The sequence below is a fragment of the Eurytemora carolleeae genome, unplaced genomic scaffold (genome assembly GCF_000591075.1).
Source record: "Eurytemora carolleeae unplaced genomic scaffold, Eaff_2.0 scaffold84, whole genome shotgun sequence".
NCBI classification, from domain to species: domain Eukaryota; kingdom Metazoa; phylum Arthropoda; class Copepoda; order Calanoida; family Temoridae; genus Eurytemora; species Eurytemora carolleeae.
Window position 1 is genome coordinate 411202 of NW_019396074.1, and position 27777 is coordinate 438978.

The 27777-nt window shown below is 31.2% G+C and overlaps 1 protein-coding gene across 1 annotated transcript in view; it reads left to right on the plus strand.

Annotated features, from left to right (window-relative positions):
* LOC111713981 (glycine receptor subunit alpha-1) overlaps positions 1-27777 on the plus strand; it is a 71706-nt gene that overhangs the window by 32739 nt on the left and 11190 nt on the right. The window contains exons 8-15 of the mRNA XM_023488986.1: positions 11572-11640; positions 15420-15479; positions 15545-15621; positions 18078-18129; positions 18733-18856; positions 19860-20000; positions 26520-26582; positions 27665-27741. Of these exons, the coding sequence (XP_023344754.1) occupies positions 11572-11640; positions 15420-15479; positions 15545-15621; positions 18078-18129; positions 18733-18856; positions 19860-20000; positions 26520-26582; positions 27665-27741 (663 nt within the window). The remainder of the gene's footprint in view (positions 1-11571; positions 11641-15419; positions 15480-15544; positions 15622-18077; positions 18130-18732; positions 18857-19859; positions 20001-26519; positions 26583-27664; positions 27742-27777) is intronic.

The following is a 27777-nucleotide window of genomic DNA, read 5'->3' on the forward strand; positions in this document are numbered from 1 at the left end:
AAATGAACAAAGTTAACAAGGGAGCGTTTTACATCGAACAATAAATGAAAGTACACTTGAAATTACGTGTATTGTCCCTTTAAACTGTTTTGAAAGTCCATAAAATAATCAGAATTTTGTAGTGTGAATCAAAATGTGAAGGAGAGTTTAGAAGTTCAATTTTAGGTTCTGGAATTCTTGGATTAAAGCAAAAAAATTAATTATTAAAATTTTCCTTAAAAAATATTTACTAAAAGCTAAGTTGCATGCATGCTCTGCAAAATTGTAAAAAGCAACAATAAACAGAAGTAAAAATTTTATGCAAAAGCACTTTACACATTTAATGAACTATATTGAGTTTAAATAGTTCCGTCAAGCGCGAACAGCAGTTTTTTTTAAGTTCATGTAAAATTCTGTTGACGAACGAAAAACTGTAAAGGAACTGAGTTTTAGCCACAAATTCAGATTTTCAAATCGCTATATCTTTGCAACCTGACGATGTTAACCTTTGATATTTCAAACTTTTATTATTTGAACTAAAATAATTCATAGTTTGAAATATCTAAGGTTTCTGACATTGAAATGCAATTAGATATAGGAATTAGAAAATCATAGTTTGTGACAAAAACTCAATTCCTTTTCAAATTCAAACTCAAGAAATAATTCCCATTAAAAAATTAATATAGAAGTAAAAAGAACGTACGGAAGTTTTTTTTAATTACAAAAAATTTCGTTAGATTTTACGGTTTAAATTGCATAACGGCCGTGAACTTTTTCTTTTGCTAACTTGTGATATATCAGAGTACAATTAACGACTTTAATTGGTTTTACTACCGTTAACGGCACTTCCAAATCGAGATCGTTACCGAACTGCAGTTCAGTACTTTGTTAAAACGAACGGCTACTTGTCTGTCCATTCGGTTGATTTTTCTAACCGTTATAGAACGGATTGAAAAAAAAGATGTAGGGTAAAAGAAAAATTTCTAAGAGAATATCATTTTTATTGTGTTGTTAAATTTTCTTTTTCAAGAAAATCATTAAATTTTCTTCTGTCATCAATTGAAAGGTCTAAACTCAAAGCTCAACTTAAAAATGTATTATTGTTTACTTTAAACAGGAAAATGTCCACCATAATATCTTTGATATAAAACTGAAGTTGTCTAGGAAGTAAAGTCAGTTGACCCCTATACTAATAAATGATACGCAGAAAACTGCAAATTGAATTAAAAAGTGTTCAGCTCTTAATTCCATTGTTCTACCGATAAAACCTTGTTGCCTGGTTTACATGTTTTCTTGGACTGAAAAGGGTATAATGAAGTAATTAGATTTTGTTGTGTATACACATATATATATAATATATATACTTAGCAATCAAGATTGATCACGCACTGTCCAACCTTTCACTCAATGTGTGTAATCAACCACACGACGTGTAGAGAAGTATATCTACAGTTTGTAATTGTACAATATACAATGCAAGTACATAAAAGAGAAAACCTACGAATTTAATATTCATTACTTGGTTAATTTCTCATTTTGGTAATTTTCTAGAGATACTAGTTATGCAGAAACTTTTACTTTTTATGGCACAACAGTACAGGAGAAAACCATACAGTACACCAGAAGGCCATCAGTACAACAGAATTTAATATTAGTACAACAGAATTCAATACAGTACAGCAGAAGTCAATACAGTACAGCAGAAGTCAATACAGTGCAACAGAAGATCAACCAGTAGAGCAGAAAACTATACAGTACAACAGAAGGCCATACGGTACAACATAATTCAATATAAGTACAATCAAAGTCAAAATAGTACAAAAGATGGCCATACGTTACAAAAGAAGTCGTTATGGTACAACAGAAGGCCAGACAGCACAACATAAGTAAATAGAGTGCAACTGAAGTCGATACGGTTCAACATAAGGCCATACGTTACAAAAGTAGTCTTTATGATGCAGCAGAAGACCAGACAGTACAACATAAGTCAATACAGTACAACAGAAGTCGTTACGGTAAAGCTGAAGGCGGAGTGGTTTTGCTAGATTTGTCATAGTTGTTACAGTACAAATTACTATTGACCTGGCTAATTGACAAAATAAAGGGTGTCCAAATTTACAGTTTAAGTAATTAAGTCGACTTTCCATAGTTCATAAGGACACCCTGTTGAAGGTTTTGTTAACAAAAGATACTCTAATAATTTAAAGGATTCATGTTTGTTTGTTTGGTTTTAAACAACCAGCTGGCAGCTTGCCAAATTAAAGCCTGGATCCCCTAATGCACGTTTAATCTCAAAATTAATTAAATAGTTGATCAATTAAAGGGATTGAAAACTTATATTACACAAGGGTGCAGATGTGCCTCTTATATGTTATATACAGGGTGTCCCACGAAGCAAGAAGATTTAAACGTCGTCTTTGATCTTTAGACATTAGTCGTCAACCTTCTTTCAAGTGTATGATTCTTGAATTAAGAACCACAAAATGATCCTAGTCTAATCATGAGATTTCCAAAAAGTGGTCTACCTTTTTTTGTGCTGTCAGTTTCACAGGAGATATTGAGCATTTCGTTCAGATTTTCATTTTATTAAATGAAACAAAAAACGTTGAAATCTGAACAAAATTCTTCATTTCTCCAATAATATTGAGAGCACAACAAATGTAAACCACGTTTTGGAAATGCCAAGATACGGGGTGTTTTAGGAATAGAAACACTTAAATTTTACTTCTAAAATTAACTAACTAATAAATGACGTAAATTATTACAAATATCAAAGACGACCTTTAATTCGTCTTGCTACTGTCATGTTTCGTGGGACACCCTGTATATATGTAGTAAATACCCTACTCCATAAACTGTTCTAGAACCCATAACTATCCAGGCACAATTCAGTTTCACTTAGCTGTTAATACTAAACCCGGACACAATCTCGTCAGCTATCACTGTCTACATGAACATAAGCATGTAATCGATTGATGCTTCTCCTGGTCATAATGCTTCTCTTGATCTTGATGTTTCTCTTGAATTCGATTCTTCTCTTGATCTTGATGCTTATTCTCTTGATCTTGATGCTTCTCTTGATTCCTGCTAGGTATAGCAGATGGATATCTGGCAAACTTCCGCCTCTTCTTAGCTAATTCCGCTAATAAACTATTTTATCTTCATCTTTTCTGATCTCTTCTCATTTATGATGAATTCTAAAACATCTGTTTCTGGTCCCGTAATGTTTCAGATTTGCTGCCAGACCAGAAAACTTATCCGAAAACCATATCTATTTCCTCTTTAAATTTTTCATCTTGGTTTAAGATCTCATTTTTATCTACCTTGAAGCTTTCACAAATAAATTCCTTTCTTCTTTCTTCTGTAGGATAATCTGATTTTCATTCATAAATCCTCGTTTCCATTAATGTTTGATTTTTATCTTCATGTTTCTGCATGCATAAAGCTTGTATACTGCCTGAGAAACCATTTTTTTCTTATTGAAATACTAGCATGGATTTGCTATAGTTCTCGTATTCTACTTTTCTTTCTCCCTGATTCAACACATCAGTATAATTCTTTATCATTTCCGCTAATGCTTTATTTTCATCTTTTTGTTTCTTCACACAAACAGCTTGGATTTTGTCTGATAAACTATGAGTATTTTCTTGGAGTATTCTTTCCTGGCCTTATTCTTCCTCTTCTAGTAGCATGGTTTTTCCGAAGCTCTCGTCTTCCAGTTTTCTTTCTCTGACTTCTGGTATCTGACTCACTTCTTGTTTTAAGCAAGACTCTGTCACTTCTTGTTGCATCTCCATTCCCGTGCTTAGATTTACTGCATGATTCAACCCTTTTAACGTACCATGTTTTACTTACATCAGCGCTAAAAACTCCTTATCACTCATTAAGGCTTCAATCCTAGCTTTGTCCTCATTTCTTACCAACCTATCTATATAAACCAATCTTCTGTACTTTACACCAGATCTTTCTCTTCATCATTATCAAGGTTTCCACTCTATCCAGCCAATCTAGATAGCTTAGTTCTCTTTGTGTCTCGACTTCTTATTCATCATCCGTCCAATTCTTATTCTTTAGAATCAGGATCTTTTCCCAGCTCATCATTATTCCTTATATTTTACCGGGATACTTCTGGTTTCCAGGGAATTCAGTCTTGATTTTTAAACTATCAGAAATATTTCTCAAATCACCATCTGTCCTTTCTGCAGGGTTAACCTCATCCAATCCTAGGGTTTTCAGGCATACTTTGTTAGAATTGTTCTCTGTAAAACTTGTATATAGTGCCACAACTGGTTCCTTGTTCCTGTTTCCTGCTTCTTCAATTTCTACGACACTCTTGCCATTTTCTGTCGTCTCAGAGCTATCTATGTTGCTGTTTCTTGTTTCCCACATTTTATCTGCTCTCTTGCTGTTTTCTATCTCAAAACTATTGATATACATAGTTTTTAACTCATGTCTATCAGGAGATAAATATTAGTCTAGTATTGCTTTTACCTCTCTTTTCTGTTTAAGTTCTTTAGGCATGAAAAACAGGCATGTTTCTTCAACTATTCATCGTTTGGAGCTTGTAACCATAGCTCTTCCTTTGCAGCATAATATTTTCTGGTATTTCCACCACTTTTCTGTTTCCTGTCCAGGTATTCCTGTTTACGATATAACTTCATCTTTTCTGTATGAGCTCTTCTGGTAACCTCCTCCTTTCTCTGTATCTTGTCTAGGTATTCCTGTCCCTGGCTAGCATCATATTTCTGTTGTAAGAATCTTTTCATCATTTCTGCAAAAAACACTCCTGCTTCACATCTCTCAAATGCTACTCCCATTTGAAAAAACGGTATTATCTCTCTTCTAGCTGCTCCCGTGATACATGAAACCATCATCCTTTTTATATCTTTATCTGGGATTGTTTCCCAGCCATCTTTAAGCAGATGAGTTTCCAAGTTTTTGCACCATTCAAACATTATCTCTGGATTTCCATCATATTTGGGAGCTCTTTCAATGAACCCGTGTACTCTTTCTCTTGTACACTCTAAGAAATTTCAAATTTTCATCTAACAAAATTTGTTAGAGCACCGGACTCAAATACACCTTAGTAGAATCATTTGTAAAATTTTGTTAAATGTATTTTCAGTCGCCTTAATTCAAAGTTTGTTACATGATCTATCAACCGGTGTTTATCCGCTCGCTGTGCCGCGCCTCCAAATAATTATCATCTCACAAAGTTTGTTTCATGTTGATTCAACCAGCGACACTGCGCGGTTTAAAAATTAGCATGTGTCAAAATTTGTTGGATGTCCCTTCAACTTACTGTGCAACTATGTAATCATTTGTTATATGATTATTCAGCTTTGAATCTTGACCCGTCAAAAGAGGTTGTTACAGGTGGCGCCACCTATTCTCTCAATATTTGTTTTAACTAGATTCAAAGTTTGTTACATAAATATCCGGCTGCTATGTAAAATTTCAATTTATTTATACAATTTATTAGTTTTTAAAACGCATAAATCTGCAAAAATGCAATTGATAAAAATAAAAATTTAAAAATCATAAGTTTAAAGTTTATCACATTTTTTTATAATACAAATACATGAGGCAGAAATATAAGATCTTAATACAAATCTTTAAAGTAACATGCAGCATAAGTTTTGCTGTTTATAATACACTTTATTACAATTCAAAGCTTAAAGAACTGGACATCAATTAATCACCAATTTAGACAACATTTGATTCTTGTAGAAGTAGATTCTGCAGTCTGAATTATGGAAGATTTGGTTTTGCATTGATACTCTCTTTCAAGCAAAGCATTGAAAATGCAAGCATTAGTTTGAGAGAGTGTACAAAGGCTTAAAAAAGTTTTAATTTTGTTCTTCCAGTTTCTTGGAGGTTTCCCTTTAAATCTTTTTGATATCTCCAAATTTCCAGATCGAATTGACGTAGGTATAAGCGCTGTCGGCTAACAGACTAAACTGTCACTAATTAGAAAGTCAGCTGATTCTCCCCCTTCGTCATAATAGAACTTTTTATTATTGTAATTATTCTGTGAATGGATTAACTTTATTCACATTTATATTTAGTTTCAAAAATTTAGATACACCTATTCTGAATCTTAAATTAACGCACAAAATACAATTCTTATAATTTTATTATAAGGTATGCGCATTTTTTATTTAAGATTATAAACATATATAGTTCTTCTATATATGTTTATAATCTAAGTATAGTACATTTAAATCAGCATTAGCATAGTCTATGATTTTAATCTTTCTCTGATTGTTTCTCCAAGATTATAAAGATACAAAGGTTAAGAATTAGGGGGTTGCCATCATAAATGTTTTTTCTATATTAAATGATTTGGCAAAAAAAGGAAGTTTCAATCTGTTGCCGTCTAGTGAAATAGTAAACGTATATGTGTCCACCATTAACATTAAGACCCCCCCCCCCTCCATGTAATGTCGTCTTCAACATAAAAGCTCCTCTCGGAGACGAGAAACCAAACCAAAAAATTTCAGCCCGCTTCTCTTTGTTCTCCGACAACGGAATATTAACACTTTTATTAATTGTGAACCAATTCAAAGTTAAGCAAAGAATATTTTCATATAAAGAATTAGTGACTTTCCTTAACATTTAATTGTCACTCTTTTCAGAAGTTTTAATGTATAAAAAAGCGTCTTAGGACTCNCATTGTAAAATTATAAAACTTTGTAACAAATTCATGCATTATTATCCATTTCATTTTTTTAGGAAATAAAGAGTTTTCTGCATTATCGATTTTGATTTGAGGGTTATTCCGTTGTCTATCTGTTCATCGTCAGAATCTTGTTCCTTTCCGACAACAATATGTTAGAAAAAAGACTGAATAAATTCTGTAATGTCTTTTAAGTATAATTTTCATGGATATCTCTGTATTTGATCCTATGATTTCTTCAAACCAAATCAAGGCTCAGCAAACACATGACGACTTAAAGTTTTTAAGTTAGAAATTAAGGTTTTACAAGTTTTTACTTTAATCCATTATTTTCCTCGGAGAAGTTAAATAAAACAGATTTAATCAGAACCTTCAGCGTACAATCCTAATCAGAACCTTTAGCGTACTATCCTAAACAGAACCTTCAGCGTACAATCCTAATCAGAACCATTAGCGTACAATCCTGATCAGAACCATTACCGTACAATCCTAATCAGAACCATTAGCGTACAATCCTAATCAGAACCATTACCGTACAATCCTAATCAGATCTATTAGCGTACAATCCTAATCAGATCTATTAGCGTACAATCCTAATCAGAACCATTACCGTACAATCCTAATCAGAAACATTACCGTACAATCCTAATCAGAAACATTACCGTACAATCCTAATCAGAACCATTACCGTACAATCCTAATCAGATCTATTACCGTACAATCCTAATCAGATCTATTACCGTACAATCCTAATCAGATATATTAGCGAACAATCCTAATCAGAACCTTCAGCGTACAATCCTAATCAGAACGGCTCACATACAAAAGGTAGAATTACAAAAGGTAGAATGACAAAAGGTAGAACAATCTATTTATTTTTGAGAAGGAAGAAAATTTTCTAATTTTAACAAGAAAATCCGCGAATTTTTAAAAAAAATTACAAAACTGCATTTCTCGGTTGAATTCAGCATGGAGAGGTTGGTCAACTATGGGGTGAATCAAAAGAAGAAAAGAACATTGATTGACGACCAGAAATATGAATATAATTTTGAGAAAATTAAGAATGGAACAGAGTTCAGCCAGTGGTGCAAACAGCACTGAGAACGCTCGCAAACAAAAACAGAGAGATAAACTACTAGGATTAAAAACATGACTGAGATGTATAATAATATCCCTGCACCAGACTATATGAAACAGCTTGCCAAAATTATTGCCATGGATTAAAATCATTTACATTTGTAAAATAAAAATTAGTCCTATTAAATAAGAAACATTATTTTTTGATTTTTTTTTGACATTTAAAAAAAATTTATTTTTATTTTACCTTTTGAACATTCTACCTTTTGTTTGTTCTACCTTTTGATCGTTCTACCTTTTGTCGTTCTACCTTTTTTCATTCTACCTTTTGTAATTATACCTTTTGTAATTCTACCTTTTGTAATTCTACCTTTTGCACTGGAGCCATCAGAACCATTACCGTACAATTAAATCAGAACTATTAGCGTAACATCCTGAACAGAAACATTGGCGTACAATCCTGTTCAGATCCATTAGCGTACAATCCTGTTCAGATCCATTAGCATGCAATACTAATCAGATCCATTAGCGTACAATTCTGAACAGAAACATAAGCGTTAAATCCTAAACAGAAACATTAGCGTAAAATCCTAAACAGAACCTTTAGCATATACTCCCAAACAGAAATATTAGCGTAAAACTCTAAACAGACTATCATAAAAGAAATATTTTGTCTTTGTTGGAATATTAGATTGAATATCCTTTTTCTTTCTTTACTAAAAAATGACAATAAAATACAATTTTGTATTCAAATAAAAAATATTTATTTTTATAAGTATATTTAATATTACTGCAGGAAAGTAATGCTTTACCAAGATGGTAAATAACATTTTTATTAACAACTATAAAGTTGTCGCATATGCAACAAATTAAACATTTCTTGAAATCAAATCTTTCTGGATGAGATTTGCTTAAATATAATGGCGTCATATGCGGAATTCACAACGGAACCCTTTCTGAAAAAAATCAAATCTAATTGCTACTTTATGCAGCAGATGCAAGGAAAAAATGGACAGAATGGAGATATTTCTCATTGCTACGTACTTAAATAATAAAGGGAACCACTGTGAATCTGTAACTGTTCTTACGGAGATCTGTATTTAGAAATTAGTTAACAATCCCTTTAATTATCTTATTATGAGAAACATAATAGTTGGATATTTTATATTGTTTAACAATACACGATACAATAATGAAAGCCATTGTGAAAGGCATTTATTGAGTAAAGTATGATTTAAAAAATATGAATTCACATAAACATAAAAGCATAAAGGGACTGCAGTTAGCGTAATTTCAAGTGACCTAATGCAACGATTTATCAAAAGGTTCGTCTTTTTATTTTTATTTGTGGGTTTTCTGCAAAAGGGACCTGCGCATTGCTTTCTAATATGAAAAAGTGGAAAAAATTATCATAAACAAACATTTTTTGAGTCAGATAAACGACGTTATCTTCCGCATTTTCGATCAGATATTAAGGTCTAATGTATCCTTGTATATCAGATATTAAGTATTATCATCTTTGCATAAAGTCCTTACAGTCCTTTTAAAGTCTCATCCTTTTGGGTAACCCTGGAGAATAGAGAGATTCAGATAAAAATAATATTTATTTTCCCCAGCTTCCTATATTAAAAAGATAAAAGAAGAAAAACGCAATAATATGCTCTTTGATGTCGTATATTGTAAAAAAAAATAGTACAAAAGGGTGGTAATTAATTCGAAAATTTATGTTTCAAAGAAACTTAAATTTTGTACACTTACTACATTGGTTCCGTTGATTTTATATTTTCTGTACGATTCAATGTACGTACGTAGATACATTTATCTTCCAATTTTTAATTGGACGCATCTTCGTTATTTTCGGTATTTGTTCAAATTGTGGAAAGATTTGAGTATTGAGCATAGACAAACTCGCCAACTTATCTCACGAAACTTCGATTCCAAGAGGAAGTGGAGTTTATACAGTACATATACTGCAGGAGCTGCAGAGGTTTGTTTTAAACTTTAATTATGGAATATATATATAGATTATATATTTAGTAGGAATTTTGCCGGCGTACACATCAATACTTAATGATCAGAGAGATAGATATTAATTTCCCCCCTAAATTGAAATAAAAAATACATAAGTAAACAAAGGAAGCACAGGAAAAATAACTTGTTATAAGAATACTTACACAAACAACAGCTTGCCTGCTGTACTCAGTACACTAAACCTCTATGAATATCTACTCTCTAGTCTGTGGTATTGAGTAACCGAAACAAAACATTCTTTTTCAATTTACAAAAAGTATCAGCAAATATTCATGCTAATGTTAAATTTAGTTCTTTCAATCAAACTACCTTCAAATGTGGGATTATCTCAAGGAGGCATGATTCTGATAGTTTATAGTAATAAACCAAACAAAGATTATATCAATAATTTAGCATTTCTTACAAGAATTCAGATGGTTCCCGTTGTGAAAGCTCTCAAGCGAATGATAAAAAGTTCAAAGACATGGATCTGTTTAAAATGGAAAAGCTTACATGAAATACTCGGATTTGCTCATTCTTGACATTCAAATTTGCAGATTTTCTTGCAAACATTTTAAGTATAGTTTTTTTAATTTTTCAAACAAATTGAAAAAAACTCATAAAATAACTGGAAACAGCCATTTAAAAATTGTCTAGATTCTTAGAACACCCTGGCTGTAATCATACTTTACAAAGAAACTAAACACTGGATACAAATATAACTTTCTAATCCTGATGCCTTTGCAACCTCATGTCGTTTACCTTCGATATTTCCAACTATGAATTCTGTTAAACTATAAGATTGCAAGTCAACCCGGAAGTAACGTAAACACTCTTCACTAAACGCTTCTATGTGTTCGGTCAGTGTACTGTAAATTACTGCACAACACAAAGAAAGCTTGTTTGAGGTGTAAAATACATAAAAAGTTCTCTTTGTGAATCAAATTCAGATTTTCAATTCTACATTTCATTTAAATGCAGTTTTATTAAAAACTTTTTATTTTATGTCCTTTCTGCGTCCAGAAACCAATGCTGGTCATTTTCTCAATTAAGGCGAGAAAAACGAAATTAAACAAATTTGTAAAAACATTAAAATCATAATCATTTTGCATATAATTTACAGAAAGTTATATTTTGTTTTTACTAAAAACATAAAAGCAATGAATTCTTCTGTATAATTAAAGGGAATAATTATGTTGAACTTGAAATGTTTTTAGAACAATTATTGCACTTCATAACAGGCAGAAAATAATACTTTCAATAACACTTTATGGAACTTCACAAACGTTTTAAATTTAGCATGAAAACAAACAAATTTCTGCTTCATTAATAATACAGCTTTATCGGAATTAGTTTAGGGTTTTTATAAAAAAAGTCATTATTATGCATTAGAAATCTCAAGAACCCATGACAAAATGAAACTAAATCTATAATCTGATAGTGGGAGATTTAATATTTCAGCCTGTACAATCTGCAGAATCATACAGTCTCAGTTCGAAATATCTTAGGTTGCTAAGATATAGGGAATAGAAATTGGTAGAGTTAGTAGTGAGTAATCAGTTTCTTTAAAGAAAACAAACTAGAGATTGAATTTATTTTTATGATTGCTATTGATTTAGGAATACAGGAAGTGCTACTATTTTTGAAGGGAAAATATTTTGAGGGTAAAAAAGTGGAAGAAAAACTTGACTTGGACAAAAATATTAAATCTATTAACAAATAGTAGCAACTGATGCTTTTACCTCCTTTCAAAGATCGGAGAAAGTCAAAAAAAAATTCTTGCAAAAGAAATTTCTTAGAATAAACTTATCCTTAATTTTGTTAAGGTTGTTGAAGTACTCTCTAAGCATGCTGGACTTTGGATAACAAGAAATAAAGAAGTCATGTACTCACAGGTTAGTTCTAAACAGGTGTACTCTCAGGTTAGTACGGTACAGTGTACTCACAGGTTGTACTGTACAGTGTACTAACAGGTTAGTACGGTACAGTGTACTCACAGGTTAGTACTGTACAGTGTATTCACAGGTTAGTACTGTACAGTGTACTAACAGGTTAGTACGGTACAGTGTACTAACAGGTTAGTACGGTACAGTGTACTCACAGGTTAGTACTGTACAGTGTATTTACAGGTTAGTACTGTACAGTGTACTAACAGGTTAGTACGGTACAGTGTAATAACAGGTTAGTACGATACAGTGTACTCACAGATTAGTACTACTAGAAAGTGTACTCACAGGTTAGTACTGTACAGTGTACTCACAGGTTAGTACTGTACAGTGTACTCACAGGTTAGTTCTGAACAGTGTACTCCATGGTTAGTACGGTACAGTGTACTCACAGGTTAGTTCTGAACAGTGTACTCTAAAGTTAGTACAGTACAGTGTAATCACAGGTTAGTACTGTACAGTGTACTAACAGGTTAGTATGGTACAGTGTACTAACAGGTTAGTACGGTACAGTGTACTCAAAGATTAGTACTACTAGACAGTGTACTCACGGGTTGATACTGTACTGTATACTCAAAGATTAGTACTACTAGACAGTGTACTCACGGGTTAGTACTGTACTGTGTACTCACAGGTTTGTACTGGACAGTGTACTCACAAGTTAGTACTATACAGTGTACTCACAGGTTTGTACTGTACAGTGTACTAACAGGTTAGTACGGTACAGTGTACTCACAGGTTAGTATCGTACCATTTACTCAGCGATTAATACAGTACAGTGTACTCACAGGTTAGTTCGGTACAGTGTACTCACAGGTTAATACGGTACAGTGTTCTCACAGGTTAGTATTGTACAGTGTATTAACAGGTGTGTGCAGTAAAGTGTATTTACAGGTTAGCACGGTACAGTGTACTCACATGTGGTACTGTACAGTGTAATCACAGTTTGATACTGTATAGTGCAATCACAGGTTGGTACTGTAAAGTGCAATCACTGGTTGCTATTGTAAAGTGCAATCACTGGATTATACTGTACATCGTGATCACTTGCTAGTACTGCAAAATGTACTCACAGGCTTGTGCTGCACTGTGTACTCACAGTGTACAGTGTACAGTGCAATGACAGGTTGGTACTGTACAGTGCAATGACAGGTTAGCACTGTACGGTGCAATCACAGGTTGGTACTGTACAGTGAAATCACAGTTTAGTACTGTACGGTGAAATCACAGGTTGATACTGTACAGTGAAATCACTTTTACTGTTAGTTTCTTAATCTATGGAAAACTTGAACCCTGAGAGAAGAAAAATGCAAAAACGAGGTTCGTTCCCTTTACGATTTTTGCATAGCTTTGTAAAAGTAAAAAATTACAGAATTAATGCAGTTTAAAAAATCGAATCCTTAGAAAATATTTTAAGGTTCAAAAGCTCTTTTCCTTTAAAAATCCGTACTGTACTGTACTATACAGAACACATTATATGCCTTGGTTTGTATGAATTAGTGACTTTACAGAGCATTTTTATATAACTGTAGGGGGCTCACCATTTTCCCTCCTTCCTTAACTTTAATATAATAAATATAAATGTATAGATGAGAGCGTGAAACAAAAAAACAGATGCAGGAAATAATTGGTCTTGCTCCCATATAACTTATTGGAAGATAATACAGTCTGTTTTTATAATAATATAAAAGAGAAACTAAAATAAAATTTATTGCAAGAACATAGAGAATATTTTAAATACGAATGGGGTGATCAAAACAGCCCACGAACTAGTTTTCACAAAAATAAAAACCAAAATAAAAGTTTTCTGTATTTCACGGTTCACCCGTCCGATATTGTTTACCTATATAAACTATATTTTTAAAAAGGATCTACATATTAATAAACAATCTTCAATATGAATGAGCTGAATGATTTGGGTATGAATCGATGTTTTGCGGATATCCCTGAGAATGTTTAATTTCAAATATATTTTTAATCATACCAGACATTATATTTACTGTTTAGATGTCTACATCTCAAAATATGTCAGGTCTGTTATTAAGTAATAATTATCTTAAAGAATAACGAGGGTCCAAGTAAAGCAGACGTGACACTTGATGGTCAAATTTTGAAAACCAATGCTTTGGACCATGATAGTTAAAATTGTCTTTTAAATCTTTTTCAAAATCTTTATTTTTAGACTACACATATAAACTTCATGTATATTCAATCTACACATATAAACTTCATCTATATTTAGGCTACACATATAAACTTCATATATATTCAGTCTACACAATAAACTTCATCTATATTCAGTCTAGACAGATAAACTTCCTCTATATTTAGGCTACACATATAAATTTCATATATATTCAGTCTACATAAAAAACTTCATCTATATTCAGTCTATTCAATAAACCTCATCTATATTCAGTCTACAAAGATAAACTTCATATATATTCAGTCTAGACATATAAACTTCATCTATATTCAGTCTACACAATAAACCTCATCTATATTCAGTCTACACATATAAACTTCATATATATTCAGTCTACATAAAAAACTTCATCTATATTCAGTCTATTCAATAAACCTCATCTAAATTCTGTCTACAAAGATAAACTTCATATATATTCAGTCTACACATATAAACTTCATCTATATTAAGTCTACACAATAAACCTCATCTATATTCAGTCTACACATATAAACTTCATCTATATTCAGTCTATTCAATAAACCTCATCTAAATTCAGTCTACACATATAAACTTCATATATATTCAGTCTACACAATAAACTTCATCTATATTCAGTCTATTCAATAAACCTCATCTATATTCAGTCTACACAGACAAACTTCATCTATATTCAGTCTACACATATAAACTTCATCTATATTCAGTCTATTCAATAAACCTCATCTAAATTCAGTCTACACATATAAACTTCATATATATTCAGTCTACATTATAAACTTCATCTATATTCAGTCTATTCAATAAACCTCATCTATATTAAGTCTACACACATAAACTTCATCTATATTCAGTCTACACAATAAACCTCATCTATTTTCAGTCTACACAATAAACCTCATCTATATTAAGTCTACACATATAAACTTCATATATATTCAGTCTACACAATAAACTTCCTATATATTCAGTCTACACAGATAAACTTCATCTATAAATAGGCTATTATGCATTTCAACTTTATCTATATTTAGTCTACACAGATAAACTTCATCTATATTTAGGCTACACATATAAACCTCATCTATATTTAGGCTATGCATGTAAACTTCATCTATATTTAATATTAAGACTACACATATAAACTTCATCTATATTTAGGCTACACAGTTAAACTTCATCTATATTTAGGCTACAAATATAAACTCTTTAGGCTACACATATAAACTTTACTTTTTTTTAGGCAACTCATGTGTAAACTTTATCCATATTAAGGCTACACATGTATAAAATTCATCTGTAGTTAGGCAACACATATAAACTTCATCTGTATTTAGGCAACACGTATAAACTTCATCTGTAGTTAGGCAACACATATAAACTTCATCTGTAAGGCAGGACATAAAAACTTCATCTGTATTTAGGCAACACATATAAACTTCATCTGTAGTTAGGCAACACATATAAACTTCATCTGTAAGGCGGCACATAAAAACTTCATCTGTATTTAGGCAACACATATATAAACTTCATCTGTATTTAGGCAACACATATAAACTTCATCTGTCCAATGAGGTTCGACACGTTTCCCCTGGATACCCAGGTAAAATCAAAATTAAAAAAATTATTTTTGATTTTGAAAAAATATAAATAAATTTTGTTGTTAAGGCGTGTAAGTTCCAAGTTGGATCCTATTCCTACGAGCATTCAAAGATGATTTTCACTCAGACGAACAAAGTTCAAGGGTAAGTCAGATGCGTTTTTATTACAAAACTAACTGAAGTGCCCGGAGGCGTTGCCCGTGAAAATAAAAAAATCTGATTTTCCAAAAAACTATTTTTTAAAAAAAAATTCTATTTTTTTCAAGCCTATGTTACCTCCAGCGTACCAATGGGTTCCTTAAAGAAAGTCAGCCAATTTGGTCCAGCCATTTGGCCAACTGTAGCTGACATATATAATATATGAGCGTAAAGCTTTATTATAAAGAAGACTAGCTGAAGTGCCCGACGTTGCTCGCAAAATAATTACTAGTATATTTAAATGAGCGAAGAGCTTTATAATATATAGAGAAAGAGTATTTTAATTAAGCCAATACAAGTTAAGAAATTCTAATAAAAATCTGTCATAAAAGATAAAAACTAATTTAATTCGGATTATATTTCAAATTCTTTTTAAATCAAATAAACAAGATTTTTTTCATTCTAATCGTTGTAAATGTTTAAGATTAAAGAAGATTTCAAATTTCTTTGTAAACTATGATTATTTAAGACTTCTTTTTTGAAAAAAAGAAAAATTTGAAATAGATCAGATTTTTGCTTTCTATGAATTCTACCAAAACTGTACATTAAAAATATTATTACTACGTTTATAGTACGGTTGAAAAAGAGCATTTACTATCTATCTATCTATCTAAACCTAACTAGCATAACATGGAAAAGTAAAATCATTTAAAAATTACGGAAAAGCAAAAATTAAATACGGATTTAATTTAAAAATGAATAAAAAATATCTTCAAATCAAAATAAATTATCATTACTAAACCAAAAATGATTTTTTGCCTTTTATGTAGTGATCCTAAGTTTTATTTACAACCTTGTGAGAAGTTATAAAGACAACACCGGGATTCTTTTCAAAAAACTTTTAAGGTTTTGAAATTTTTAAAAGAAGAAGTTTTAATTATTTCAAAATTAAGATTGATCTCTTTAAACTATGCCCAAATTTGAACCCTCAGAGAAGAAAAATGCAAAAACGAGGCTCATTTTTTCTCTGTTTCTCTCTTAGGATAAGAATTTTGCATAGCTTTGTAAACTATTACAGAATTAATTCAGTTAAAGAATGGAACCTTTAGAGATATTTAAAACTAAAATATAACCACCAAGTTATTTCACCTCTGCACTACACTGCATGAGTTATAAGAATTCAAAACTTGTTATGTGTACTGCATTATTGCAAGAAACACCATGTCAGCAAAAGCAGCAAAAGAAAATGTTCTGAGCTTATTTATAAATAAGTTATGTCTATATATATAAAATATATATATCCATGGGTTCCGAGTACCGCATTCAATATTCATTAATTCATTACCCCTCTTTTAAAAACAGTTTTCTTTTCATAGATATGTGAAGACTCAAACTCCATGTTACTTAAAGGGACCATTCACTTATTTGGGTAATTTTGGGGTAAAGCTATTTAAGCTTATTAGCTATTGATTAGTATTGGTCTTAACTTATCAAAGATAATTGTGGCCGGAGAAAAAGCCAATTTTTCGTTCAGAATTCGAGCGCAAAGGGACGGTCTCTTTGTCTATACACTATTTAATGTTTTCTGTCGATGTCATGGATTAAAAAAAAAAATCGATTATAAAATTAAACTTTAGTATCTAATAGTTAATCGATTATAAAATTAAACTGTAGTATCTAATAGTTAATCGATTATAAAATTAAACTGTAGTATCTAATAGTTAATCGATTATAAAATTAAACTTTAGTATCTAATAGTTAATTGTAAATTTCATTTTTTAACTTTCTATTTCTAACATAAACTTTTTTAGCGCATTGAACATTTTTGTATTGCTTTTCTGAAAAGTGCTGAATAGAACGCGGCATGAAAAATGAAAGGTGCGCGCATACGGTTACGGGATTATACATTATAATTGGGTAGTTGATAATAAATTAGACGACTGATTGAGGGGCGTCATCATCCGAGGGGGGGGGGGGGCGTAACTAGGATTTTCGATTTCGCAGAGAACGCTGTCTTTGTATATATACATTTTACTCGTTTTAATACGAAAAACGTAACTAACTCAAATATCAAAAGTTTTCATAGTTTAGTATAAAATAGCTAACACATAATGGCATTGAAATATGATGAATTAAATTTTTTTGGCTGTGTTGCTAAAAATGTCTAGTTTAGTGTTTCAGACAAAGGAACAGTCCCTTTGTGCTCGAATTCAGAACGAAAAATCGACTTTTTCTCCGGTCACAGTTGTCTTTGAAAAGTAAGACTGATACCAATTAACAGCTAATATGCTGTTTAGTTCACCATGAAATTTCCCAAATATGTGAACGGTCCCTTTAAGTTCTAAAAATTCAAAAATAAATTATGAATATATCTATATATATCTATATCTATTGGTCTTAAGTACCCCTTCCTATAATTACGAATCACAAAATCTCTTTTAAAAATAGTTTTATTTTCATAGATATGTGAAAACAGCCAATTCCGTGGTACTGGACTACGCAGTTAAAACAGAGGTAGAGTTTTCAACTTTTAAAGCGAAGGTTAATTTTACTTTTTAATTTATCTACATGGAAAAATTATTCTGTAACTTAAAAGCTTTTTTATCCTTTTCTTTTGCCAGTAGGGGGAGAATCTTTTTCTNCATTTGTCAAAGTGCATAAAATAAGTTAATTGCTTAAAATTATTGATAATTGAAAACTGATAGAGGGCTATATCTATCTATATATCTATATCTATACAAAACACATACTTTTGGGTAAAACAAGAAATATATTTTCTCTTTTGAAGTTATTACAAAGTCAGGGGATGAAAGTTTCAAACTCAAGTGTTTTAGAAACTATTCTTGCCACAAAATCAAATTTTTTAATCCCTAACTAGCTCTTTGCAACGCAATGTCGTAGATCTTTGATATTTCAAACTATGAATTATGTTAGATCAAATAGTCTATAAATCAAATATCATTGGTTTACACAATAAGGTTACAAATAAAAAAGCAATTTAAGTTTGTGGTAAAACCTCAATTCTTTTAATTTAAATAAACTATTCCCAAGAGATGGGACCAAATCAGGGATTGGAACTTTTTTCCCTTGGAATTTAAATAATTTTAGTTTGTTTAGCCCTTAAAAGGCGAGGATTTAATCCTGGATTACGGTGATCTTGGGAACTTCAGTGTTGCTGGGTTTGAGATGGATCTTCATAGACATGTGTCTCATTATCTCATCACATACTACCTTCCTTCAGGTAGTACCTTCCCTTCCATTAGGTAGAACCTACCATCCCTAACATAGTACCTACCTTCCTTCAGGTAGTACCTACCTTCCTTCAGGCAGTACTTACCTTCCTTCAGGTAGTACCTACCTTCCTTCAGGTAGCTCCTACCTTCCTTCAGGTAGCTCCTACCTTCCTTCAGGTAGTACCTACCTTCCTTCAGGTAGTACCTACCTTCCTTCAGGTAGAACATACCTTTCTTCAGGTAGCTACTAACTTCCTTCAGGTAGTACCTATTTTCCTTCAGGTAGTACCTACCTTCCTTCAGGTAGTACCTATCTTCCTTCAGGTAGTACCTATCTTCCTTCAGGAAGTACATATCTTCCTTCAGGTAGTACCTTACCTTCCTTTAGGTAGAACCTTCCATCCTTCAGATAGTACCTACCTTCCTTTAGCTAGTACATATCTTCCTTCAGGTAGTACCTTCCCTTCCTTTAGGTAGAACCTACCATCCTTCAGGTAGTACCTACCTTCCTTCAGGTAGTACATATCTTCCTTCAGGTAGTACCTGCGTCCTACCTTCATTCAGGTCAGGTAGTACCTACCTTCCTTCAGGTAGTACCTACCTTCGTTCAGGTAGTACCTACCTTCCTTCAGGTATAGTACCTACCTTCCTTCAGGTAGTACCTACCTTCCTTTAGGTAGTACCTACCTTCCTACCTTGATATATGTTTGTTGTTATATCCTTGATATATAATGTTGTCCTATTTGTTGTTGTAGTTGTATCCTGGATATATATAATGTTTTTCTAGGTTTATTTGATGTTGTATCCTGGATATAAAAAATGTTGTCCTAGGACTTTTTGATGTTTAATCCTGGATATATATAATGTTGTCCTAGGACTATTTGATGTTGTATCTGCGATATATATAATGTTGTCCTAGGACTATTTAATGTTGTATCCGGGATATATATAATGTTGTCCTAGGACTATTTGTTGTTGTATCCTGGATATATATATATATTGTTGTCCTAGGACTATTTGTTGTTGTATCCTGGATAAGCTTTGTAGTCCCTCCTGACGTTATCCCGGGACGGATGGCGTTATTGATCACCTTGTTCCTGGTGCTTGTCAATATATTCAATACAGTCACCAGTAACACACCTAAAGCTGAAGGTAAGAGCAGTTAATTTCAAGTTAATACTATTTGCTTTATAACACCATGAATGAAAATGCTAAAATGTCGTCTTCCTATTCTGCAGTTTTTTGTCTCATTTTACAATTGTTTTTCTGCTACAGGATGTTCCAAAGTATGTGAATTAAGTATAGAGTCTTTTTTATCGTTTTTGATTCAGATGGCATTATTTTGTGAGAACATTAATAGCTGTGTATACCATTAGAAACTCTTGTTCTCGTCATTTCCAAAATGAGGCCTTACGTTTTATTAACCCGTCATAATTAACGGTGTTGTTGTTAAGAAATTTTTCCACGGACCAGGATCAATGAAAAGCGCGATGTGGGTCAACTTAGCCAACGCGGTTAAGCTACTTCTCGTTTTTTATTAGAAAGAGTCCAGGATTTATGTAGATCAATAAATCAAAACCATTTATTAATTTTAAAGGTACAAAGAAAGTATGATTTATAAACCATGTTTAAGAAAGCTAAAAAAACGTCCGATTTTATGTATAACAATTTTTGGTATTTTAATATCAACTGTATTAGAGATGATTTTATTGTCGTCTTAAATTCCCATGTTTCTAAGAACACCCTGTATTTCTAAAGCGGGTATAGCTTTGATTTTTGTACAGATATCAATATTCAATATAACTTCTTTATTCTCTTGAACATCTTTTTCAAACAAATTTCACAGATTTAACAAGAGATTTTGTTCTTGATAACCTTACAGACATCCCGACCCATCCGATTTTGATCTATTATGAGACGAAGCCAATATATAAGATTTACATGTAGATGATTTCCCGACCTAATCCACTCATGTCCAATATATATGTATAACTAGAAGTTGAACTAGAAGTTGAACTAGAAGTTGAACTAAAAGTTGAACTAAAAGTTGAACTAGAAGTTGAACTAGAAGTTGAACTAGACGTTGAACTAGAAGTTGAACTAGAAGTTGAACTAGAAGTTGAACTAGAAAAATTTGGTATCTTATTTGTAATTTTAAAACACAAAAAAAGCAGTTTAATAACACATACCTATGCTAATAAATGTGAGGTCCTATTTAATTGCTGAATTTTTGCAATTTATAATAAGACATTTGGCAGAAAAGATTTGAAATTTTGCCACAAAATCTGACTTTCAAATCGCTATATCTTTGCAATCCAATGTTGTAAATGTAGACATTTCCAAACTACGCATTTTGTTAGATCAAATTATCTAAGTTTAAAGTATTAAAGGTTTACGCCATGAGATATACAAAAATATAGGGATGGCAAATTTGAGTTTGTGGCAATGACTCTATTCCTTTCTAGTATGAAAGTCTACAGGTTTACAGCTTCAACTAGCCGGAAATAAAATTGGTTTCAATTTCCTGTTTTAACATGTTGAAATGTTATAAACCAAGTTTAAACTTGATGCAATGTATCCAGTGTATCTCTTCAGGGGATATATTTATACCAGCCGTCTTTTATTAATGCCATTTAGAAACACATAAAAATAAACAAGATTTTTAAGCATTACTAATATTATTTCTTAACATGCTCTAAAGAATTCATTTGAATACAAAGGAAACTGAGTTTTTGCCACAAACTTAAATCTACTTATCTTTCTTATCTTTGTAAATCGTTGATATTTTAAGTTTTTTGATCTTACAGAATTTTTTGTTTGAAAAATCAAACACAGGATTGAAAAGATATAGAGATTAAAAAATCAGAGATTGAAGCAAAAACTCGTTATCAATTCCTTTTCATGTTGATATTCAAGAAAATAAGGTTTTGATCAAACCCATTCTTCAATAATGTAAAACAATGTATTCAATTTTTCCAGATTTAACTTGACATGATTAACAGAACAAATTACTGTGCTATCATATTTAACTTGACTTCTAATCATTGAACTGGAAATAAAGAAATCTCTTGAATGTTTTGCAAGTGTCAACTTTGTCAAAACTTCATGACACGGTTGATGGCGTGTTAAAAGTTTTAAGTTTCTTGATTCTCTCCATAACTTTTCTAGTTCAGGTTTAGGTTTATGGTCCGGTCTAGGTTAGGGACAGGGTTAAGGTTAAAGGAACCGTTCACTTGTTTGGGTACTTTCATGGTAAACTAAATAGCCTAGTTGCTATTTATTGGTATTAGTCTTACTTTTCAAAGATAACAAAGGTCAGAGAAATAGGCAATTTATCGTTTAGGCAAACGTATGATACCTTTGCATAGACACGATTTAAATTTTTTTTTTCAGTAACAACAGCCCTATACAATCTAAAAATATCATATTTCAATGACATCATGTGTCAGCCATTATGTAAAAAAATATGAACATTTTTAATCTTAGTATTAACAAGAAATTAGCATTTTTCATGTTCAAACATAAATTAACATGTTCATACAAAGACGACCTGCTATCTCCTTCAAACCGGTTTCTAGATCCCAACTCGGGTTTCTGGGGATTCTGGGGAAATAGGGAAAACGAATCAATCCGTCAAATGCTTAAAATAAGATATATTTTGATAAAAAACAATTTTTAAATAACTTGAAAAAAAATAAAGATATGAAAAATTAACTATTAGATAATACAGTTTAATCTAATATTAGAAAGTTTTTAAAAAACCATGATAAAAAGCATCAAATAGTGTAATGCAAAGATATCATACCTTTTCATTGGTATTCTGAACGAAAAATCGTCTTTTTCTTCGAAAAGTAAGACTAATGCCAATGAATAGCTAATAGGCTATTTAGTTTTCCCTAAAATTACCTAATTAAGTGAACGGTCTCTTTAAGGATTATAGTCAGGTCTAGTTTTAGAACATAAATAAAAAAGGAGAAAAATTTCCAATTAAACTGTTAAATAAGTAGAATATTTGCAAACTAAACTGTTAAATAAGTAGAATATTTGCAAACTAAACTGTTAAATAAGTAGAAAATTTGCAAACTAAACTGTTAAATAAGTAGAAAATTTGCAAACTAAACTGTTAAATAAGTAGAATATTTGCAAACTAAACTGTTAAATAAGTAGAATATTTGAAAACTAAACTGTTAAATAAGTAGAATATTTGCAAACTTAACTGCTAAATAAGTAGAATATTTGCAAACTAAACTGCTAAATAAGTAGAATATTTGTAAACTAAGCTGCTAAATAAGCTGAATATTTGCAAACTAAACTGCTGAATAAGTAGAATTTTTGCAAACTAAACTACTGAATAAGTACAATATTTGCAAACTGAACTGCTAAATAAGTTGAATATTTGCAAACTAAACTACTAAATATGCAGAATATTTGCAAACTAAACTGCTTCATAAGTAGAATCTCTGTTAATTGAACTTCTAAATAAGTAGAATATTTGGAAACTAAACTGCCAATTATGCTAAATATTTGCAAACTGAACTGCGAAAAAGTTAGAATATTTGCAAACTAAACTGCTAAATAAGCTGAATATTTGCAAACTAAACTGCTAAATAAGTACAATATTTGCAAACTAAACTGCTAAATAAATAGAATATTTGCAAACTAAACTGCTAAATAAGTAGAATATTTGTAAACTAAGCTGCTAAATAAGTTGCAAACTAAACTGCTGAATAAGTAGAATATTTGCAAACTAAACTGCTAAATAAGTAGAATATTTGTAAACTAAGCTGCTAAATAAGCTGAATATTTGCAAACTAAACTGCTGAATAAGTAGAATATTTGCAAACTAAACTGCTGAATAAGTAGAATTTTTGCAAACTAAACTACTGAATAAGTACAATATTTGCAAACTAAACTGCTAAATAAGTAGAATATTTGCAAACTAAACTGCTAAATATGCAGTATATTTGCAAACTAAACTGCTTCATAAGTAGAATCTCTGTTAACTGAACTTCTAAATAAGTAGAATATTTGGAAACTAAACTGCCAATTATGCTAAATATTTGCAAACTGAACTGAGAAAAAGTTAGAATATTTGCAAACTAAACTGCTAAATAAGCTGAATATTTGCAAACTAAACTGCTAAATAAGTTTAATATTTTCAAACTAAACTGCTATGTAAGCTTAATATTTGCAAACTAAACTCGTAAATAAGCTGAATATTTGTAAATCAACTGCTAAATAAGTAGAATATTTGCAAACTGAACTGCTAAATAAGTTGAATATTTGCAAACTAAACTGCTAGATAAGTAAAATATTTGCAAACTAAACTGCTAAATAAGCTGACTATTTGCAAACTAAACTGCTGAATAAGTAGAATATTTGCAAACTGAACTACTGAATAAGTTTAATATTTTCAAACTAAACTGCTATGTAAGCTGAATATTTGCAAATCAACTGCTAAAGAAGTTTAATATTTGCAAACTAAACTGCTAAATAAGTAGAATATTTGCAAATCAACTGCTAAATAAGTAGAATATTTGCAAACTTAACTGCTAAAGAAGTTTAATATTTGCAAATTTAACTGCTAAAGAAGTAGAATATTTGCAAATTAAACTGCTAAATAAGTTGAATATTTGCAAACTAAACTGCTAGATAAGTAAAATATTTGCAAACTAAACTGCTAAATAAGCTGAATATTTGCCAACTAAACTGCTAAATAAGTTTAATATTTTCAAACTAAACTGCTATGTAAGCTGAATATTTGCAAATCAACTGCTAAAGAAGTAGAATATTTGCAAACTAAACTGATAAAGAAGTAGAATATTTGCAAACTAAATTGCTAAAGAAGTTTAATATTTTCAAACTAAACTGCTAAAGAAGTTTAACATTTGCAAACTAAACTGCTAAAGAAGTTTAATATTTCAAACTAAACGCTAAATAAGCTGAATATTTGCCAACTAAACTGCTAAATAAGTTTAATATTTGCAAACTAAACTGCTAAATAAATAGAATATTTGTAAATCAATTGCTAAATAAGTAGAATATTTGCAAACTAAACTGCTAAAAAAGTTTAATATTTGCAAACTAAACTGCTAAATAAGCTGTTTATTTGCAAACTAAACTGTTAAAGAAGTTTAATATTTGCAAACTAAACTGCTAAAGAAGTAGAATATTTGCAAACTAAACTGCTAAATAAGTTTAATATTTGCAAACTAAACTGCTAAAGAAGTTTAATATTTGGAAACTAAACTGCTAAAGAAGTAGAATATTTGCAAACTGAACTGCTAAAGAAGTTTAATATTTGCAAACTAAACTGCTATATAAGTTTAATATTTGTAAACTAAACTGCTATATAAGTTTAATATTTGCAAACTAAACTGCTAAAAAAGCTGAATATTTGCAAACTAAACTGTTAAATAAGTAGAATATTTGCAGACTAAAAACTGGGACGGATCCATGAAATGGCTTAATAACTGCACAGATTTAAACACAATTGGTTTTCTTCTAATGCATTTAATCTAGAGAATTGAATCTAACTTGAAGAATAGATTTTCAATTAAAGGAAAACTGTCCCATCAATTATTGTTATTATAGACTTTTGGTTTTAACACTTTGATGCAATTCAGTAAAATGAAGATTTTTATTTATAAATTTAGGATACGTTACATTAAAATCTTGAAATTTTAGAGATATAAAAGATTTGACCCCCTTTAAAAAGTTTCAGTTTTTGTTTCCTTTATCTAATCCATTAAGTCCCCTGGTGCAAAAATTGTTAACGGTTTAATGCTGATTTATTAAAACCCTGAAATGAACATTGTAAATAATTATATTTTCTAATGATTAATCTTCAATACAACCTTGCAGATTTATTATCAAAATTTCTTCTAAAATTAATTTTCGTATTTTTTTTGCTACCAGAAAGGTGAAACAAGAAAGGTGAATAAGGAAATAAATTTTTAAAAATGTTGATTTCGCAACTTCAGATCTCACCTAATCTTTTTGGTTATTTCTTATATATGCATTAATCATTTTCGATTTTAGAAAATTATAGCTATTTAGTATAAATATATTCATAAACACTTTTCATCAATACCACCCGGCAAGTCGTTGGGATTTTAAAAATGTGGTGTTATAGAGGACGTGAGTCAGACTCTAATAAAACGCATAGATAACTTCCAGTATATATATTTCTTATAACTTATTACTAGAGGGTTCAGAACTAGAGTCAATATCGATATCGCACGTGTAGACTGTAGAGATCATATCAGTGCTAATGCCCCGTATCCGTTCTATCTCATTCTGTTGAATCTTGTGGAACTAGTTTAACGCGGCCAGGCATCGTCTTCCACAGTGTAGTATTTTTACAATCTTTAAACTTAACGAAAACGCCAAAAAGTTCTGCCAAAATTTAATATTCAAAGCCAACATTTTCGAAATATTTGACAAATCCATCAATTTCATCCGACATGTCACTTCTGTTTATTGACCAACCATCAGACGTCTCTAAGATATCATGTTTGGAGCACCCTGTGTACAGCTGCTGTATTCTTAGCAAACAAATGAATGAGTGCAAAACTTTTATGTGGATATCCGGCTAAGCCTTTAGTATTCCCCGGCCTAACCGGATATTTCATACAAAAGTTTTGCTCCCTGATTTATCTATATTTTTAGGATTAACAGCCATTGAAGCTTGGATGTTGTCCTGTATTCTCTTTGTATTTGGAGCTCTTGTCGGTAAATGTTTTCAAAGTATTTTTCCAAAGGAATTGAGTCTTTGTAACAAAATCAAATATTTAAACCTTAATATCTTTTTAACTCAATGTTGTAAACCTTTGATATTTCAAACTCAGATTAATTGATCTAACAGAACTCATAGTTTGAAATATCTAAGGTCTGCAACATTTGGTTCCAAAGATATAATGATTAGAAAATCAGAGTTTGTGGCAAAGACTCAATTCCTTTAGTTTTAAGATTTAATTTGATCTTTGTCTTCTTGAATTTTAAGTTGAGAACAATTATCCCCATACAGTGAATAGGAATTGAGTTTTTGCCACACACTCTGATTTTTCAATTCCTATATCTTTGCAGCCCAATGTCGGTGACCTTTCATATTTCAAACTATAAATTCTGTGAGATCAAATAATTTAAGTTTAAAATATTAGAAAAATTTAAAATATTAGATTAGAAAAATTGAGTTTGTGGCAAAGACTCCATTCTTTTGTTGTAAATGAATTAGTTTTTCGACTTTAGTAAGTATATGACACACTTAAAGGATTTTTTTCAATTAATTCGTAATTAATTCATTTTCAGTTTCGTACCACAACATTTTAAAGATTTCTTTTACACAGAAGACGGTATTAAACCTCACAAAAGGGGAGTTTAGAAGTCTAATTTTTAATGTACTTACCTTTGATGTACCTTTCTGTTTTTACAGGGTTACCCACAAAATGTGAGACTGCAGAGACAAATGTAAAAAATGTATTTTGTCACTTTTGTCTTCCAATAATGCTTTCTTTGCAAAATAACATGGCATACATACAATAGACTGAGTATATTGTCCTCAGAACATCAGAATTTAAGAGCTTATTGTGGTGCGCATGCCGCAATGAATTATAAGAAGAGAGATATTAGTGTATATTTTAGTGTTAGGTTAGGTAAGACACTTTCTGGGCCGCGCGCTGCGGCTAGGCCAGACTTGGGAGCCGCGCACCGCGGCTAGAACTGACACTCTCTCTGTCTTATAAGTAATTGCGGCATGCGCGCATAACTGTGTTTGGCTTTCTTTCTATATTTGAACCCTCCACATAATTATCTAGAATATGCTGTCATTCTGTTCCAAAGCCAGCGAGGGAAACCGAATCCAGTTCAAAATCATCTTAAAAGGCATTCACGGGTAAGGAGAAAATGTTTCCCTAGTCATCCCTCCCCA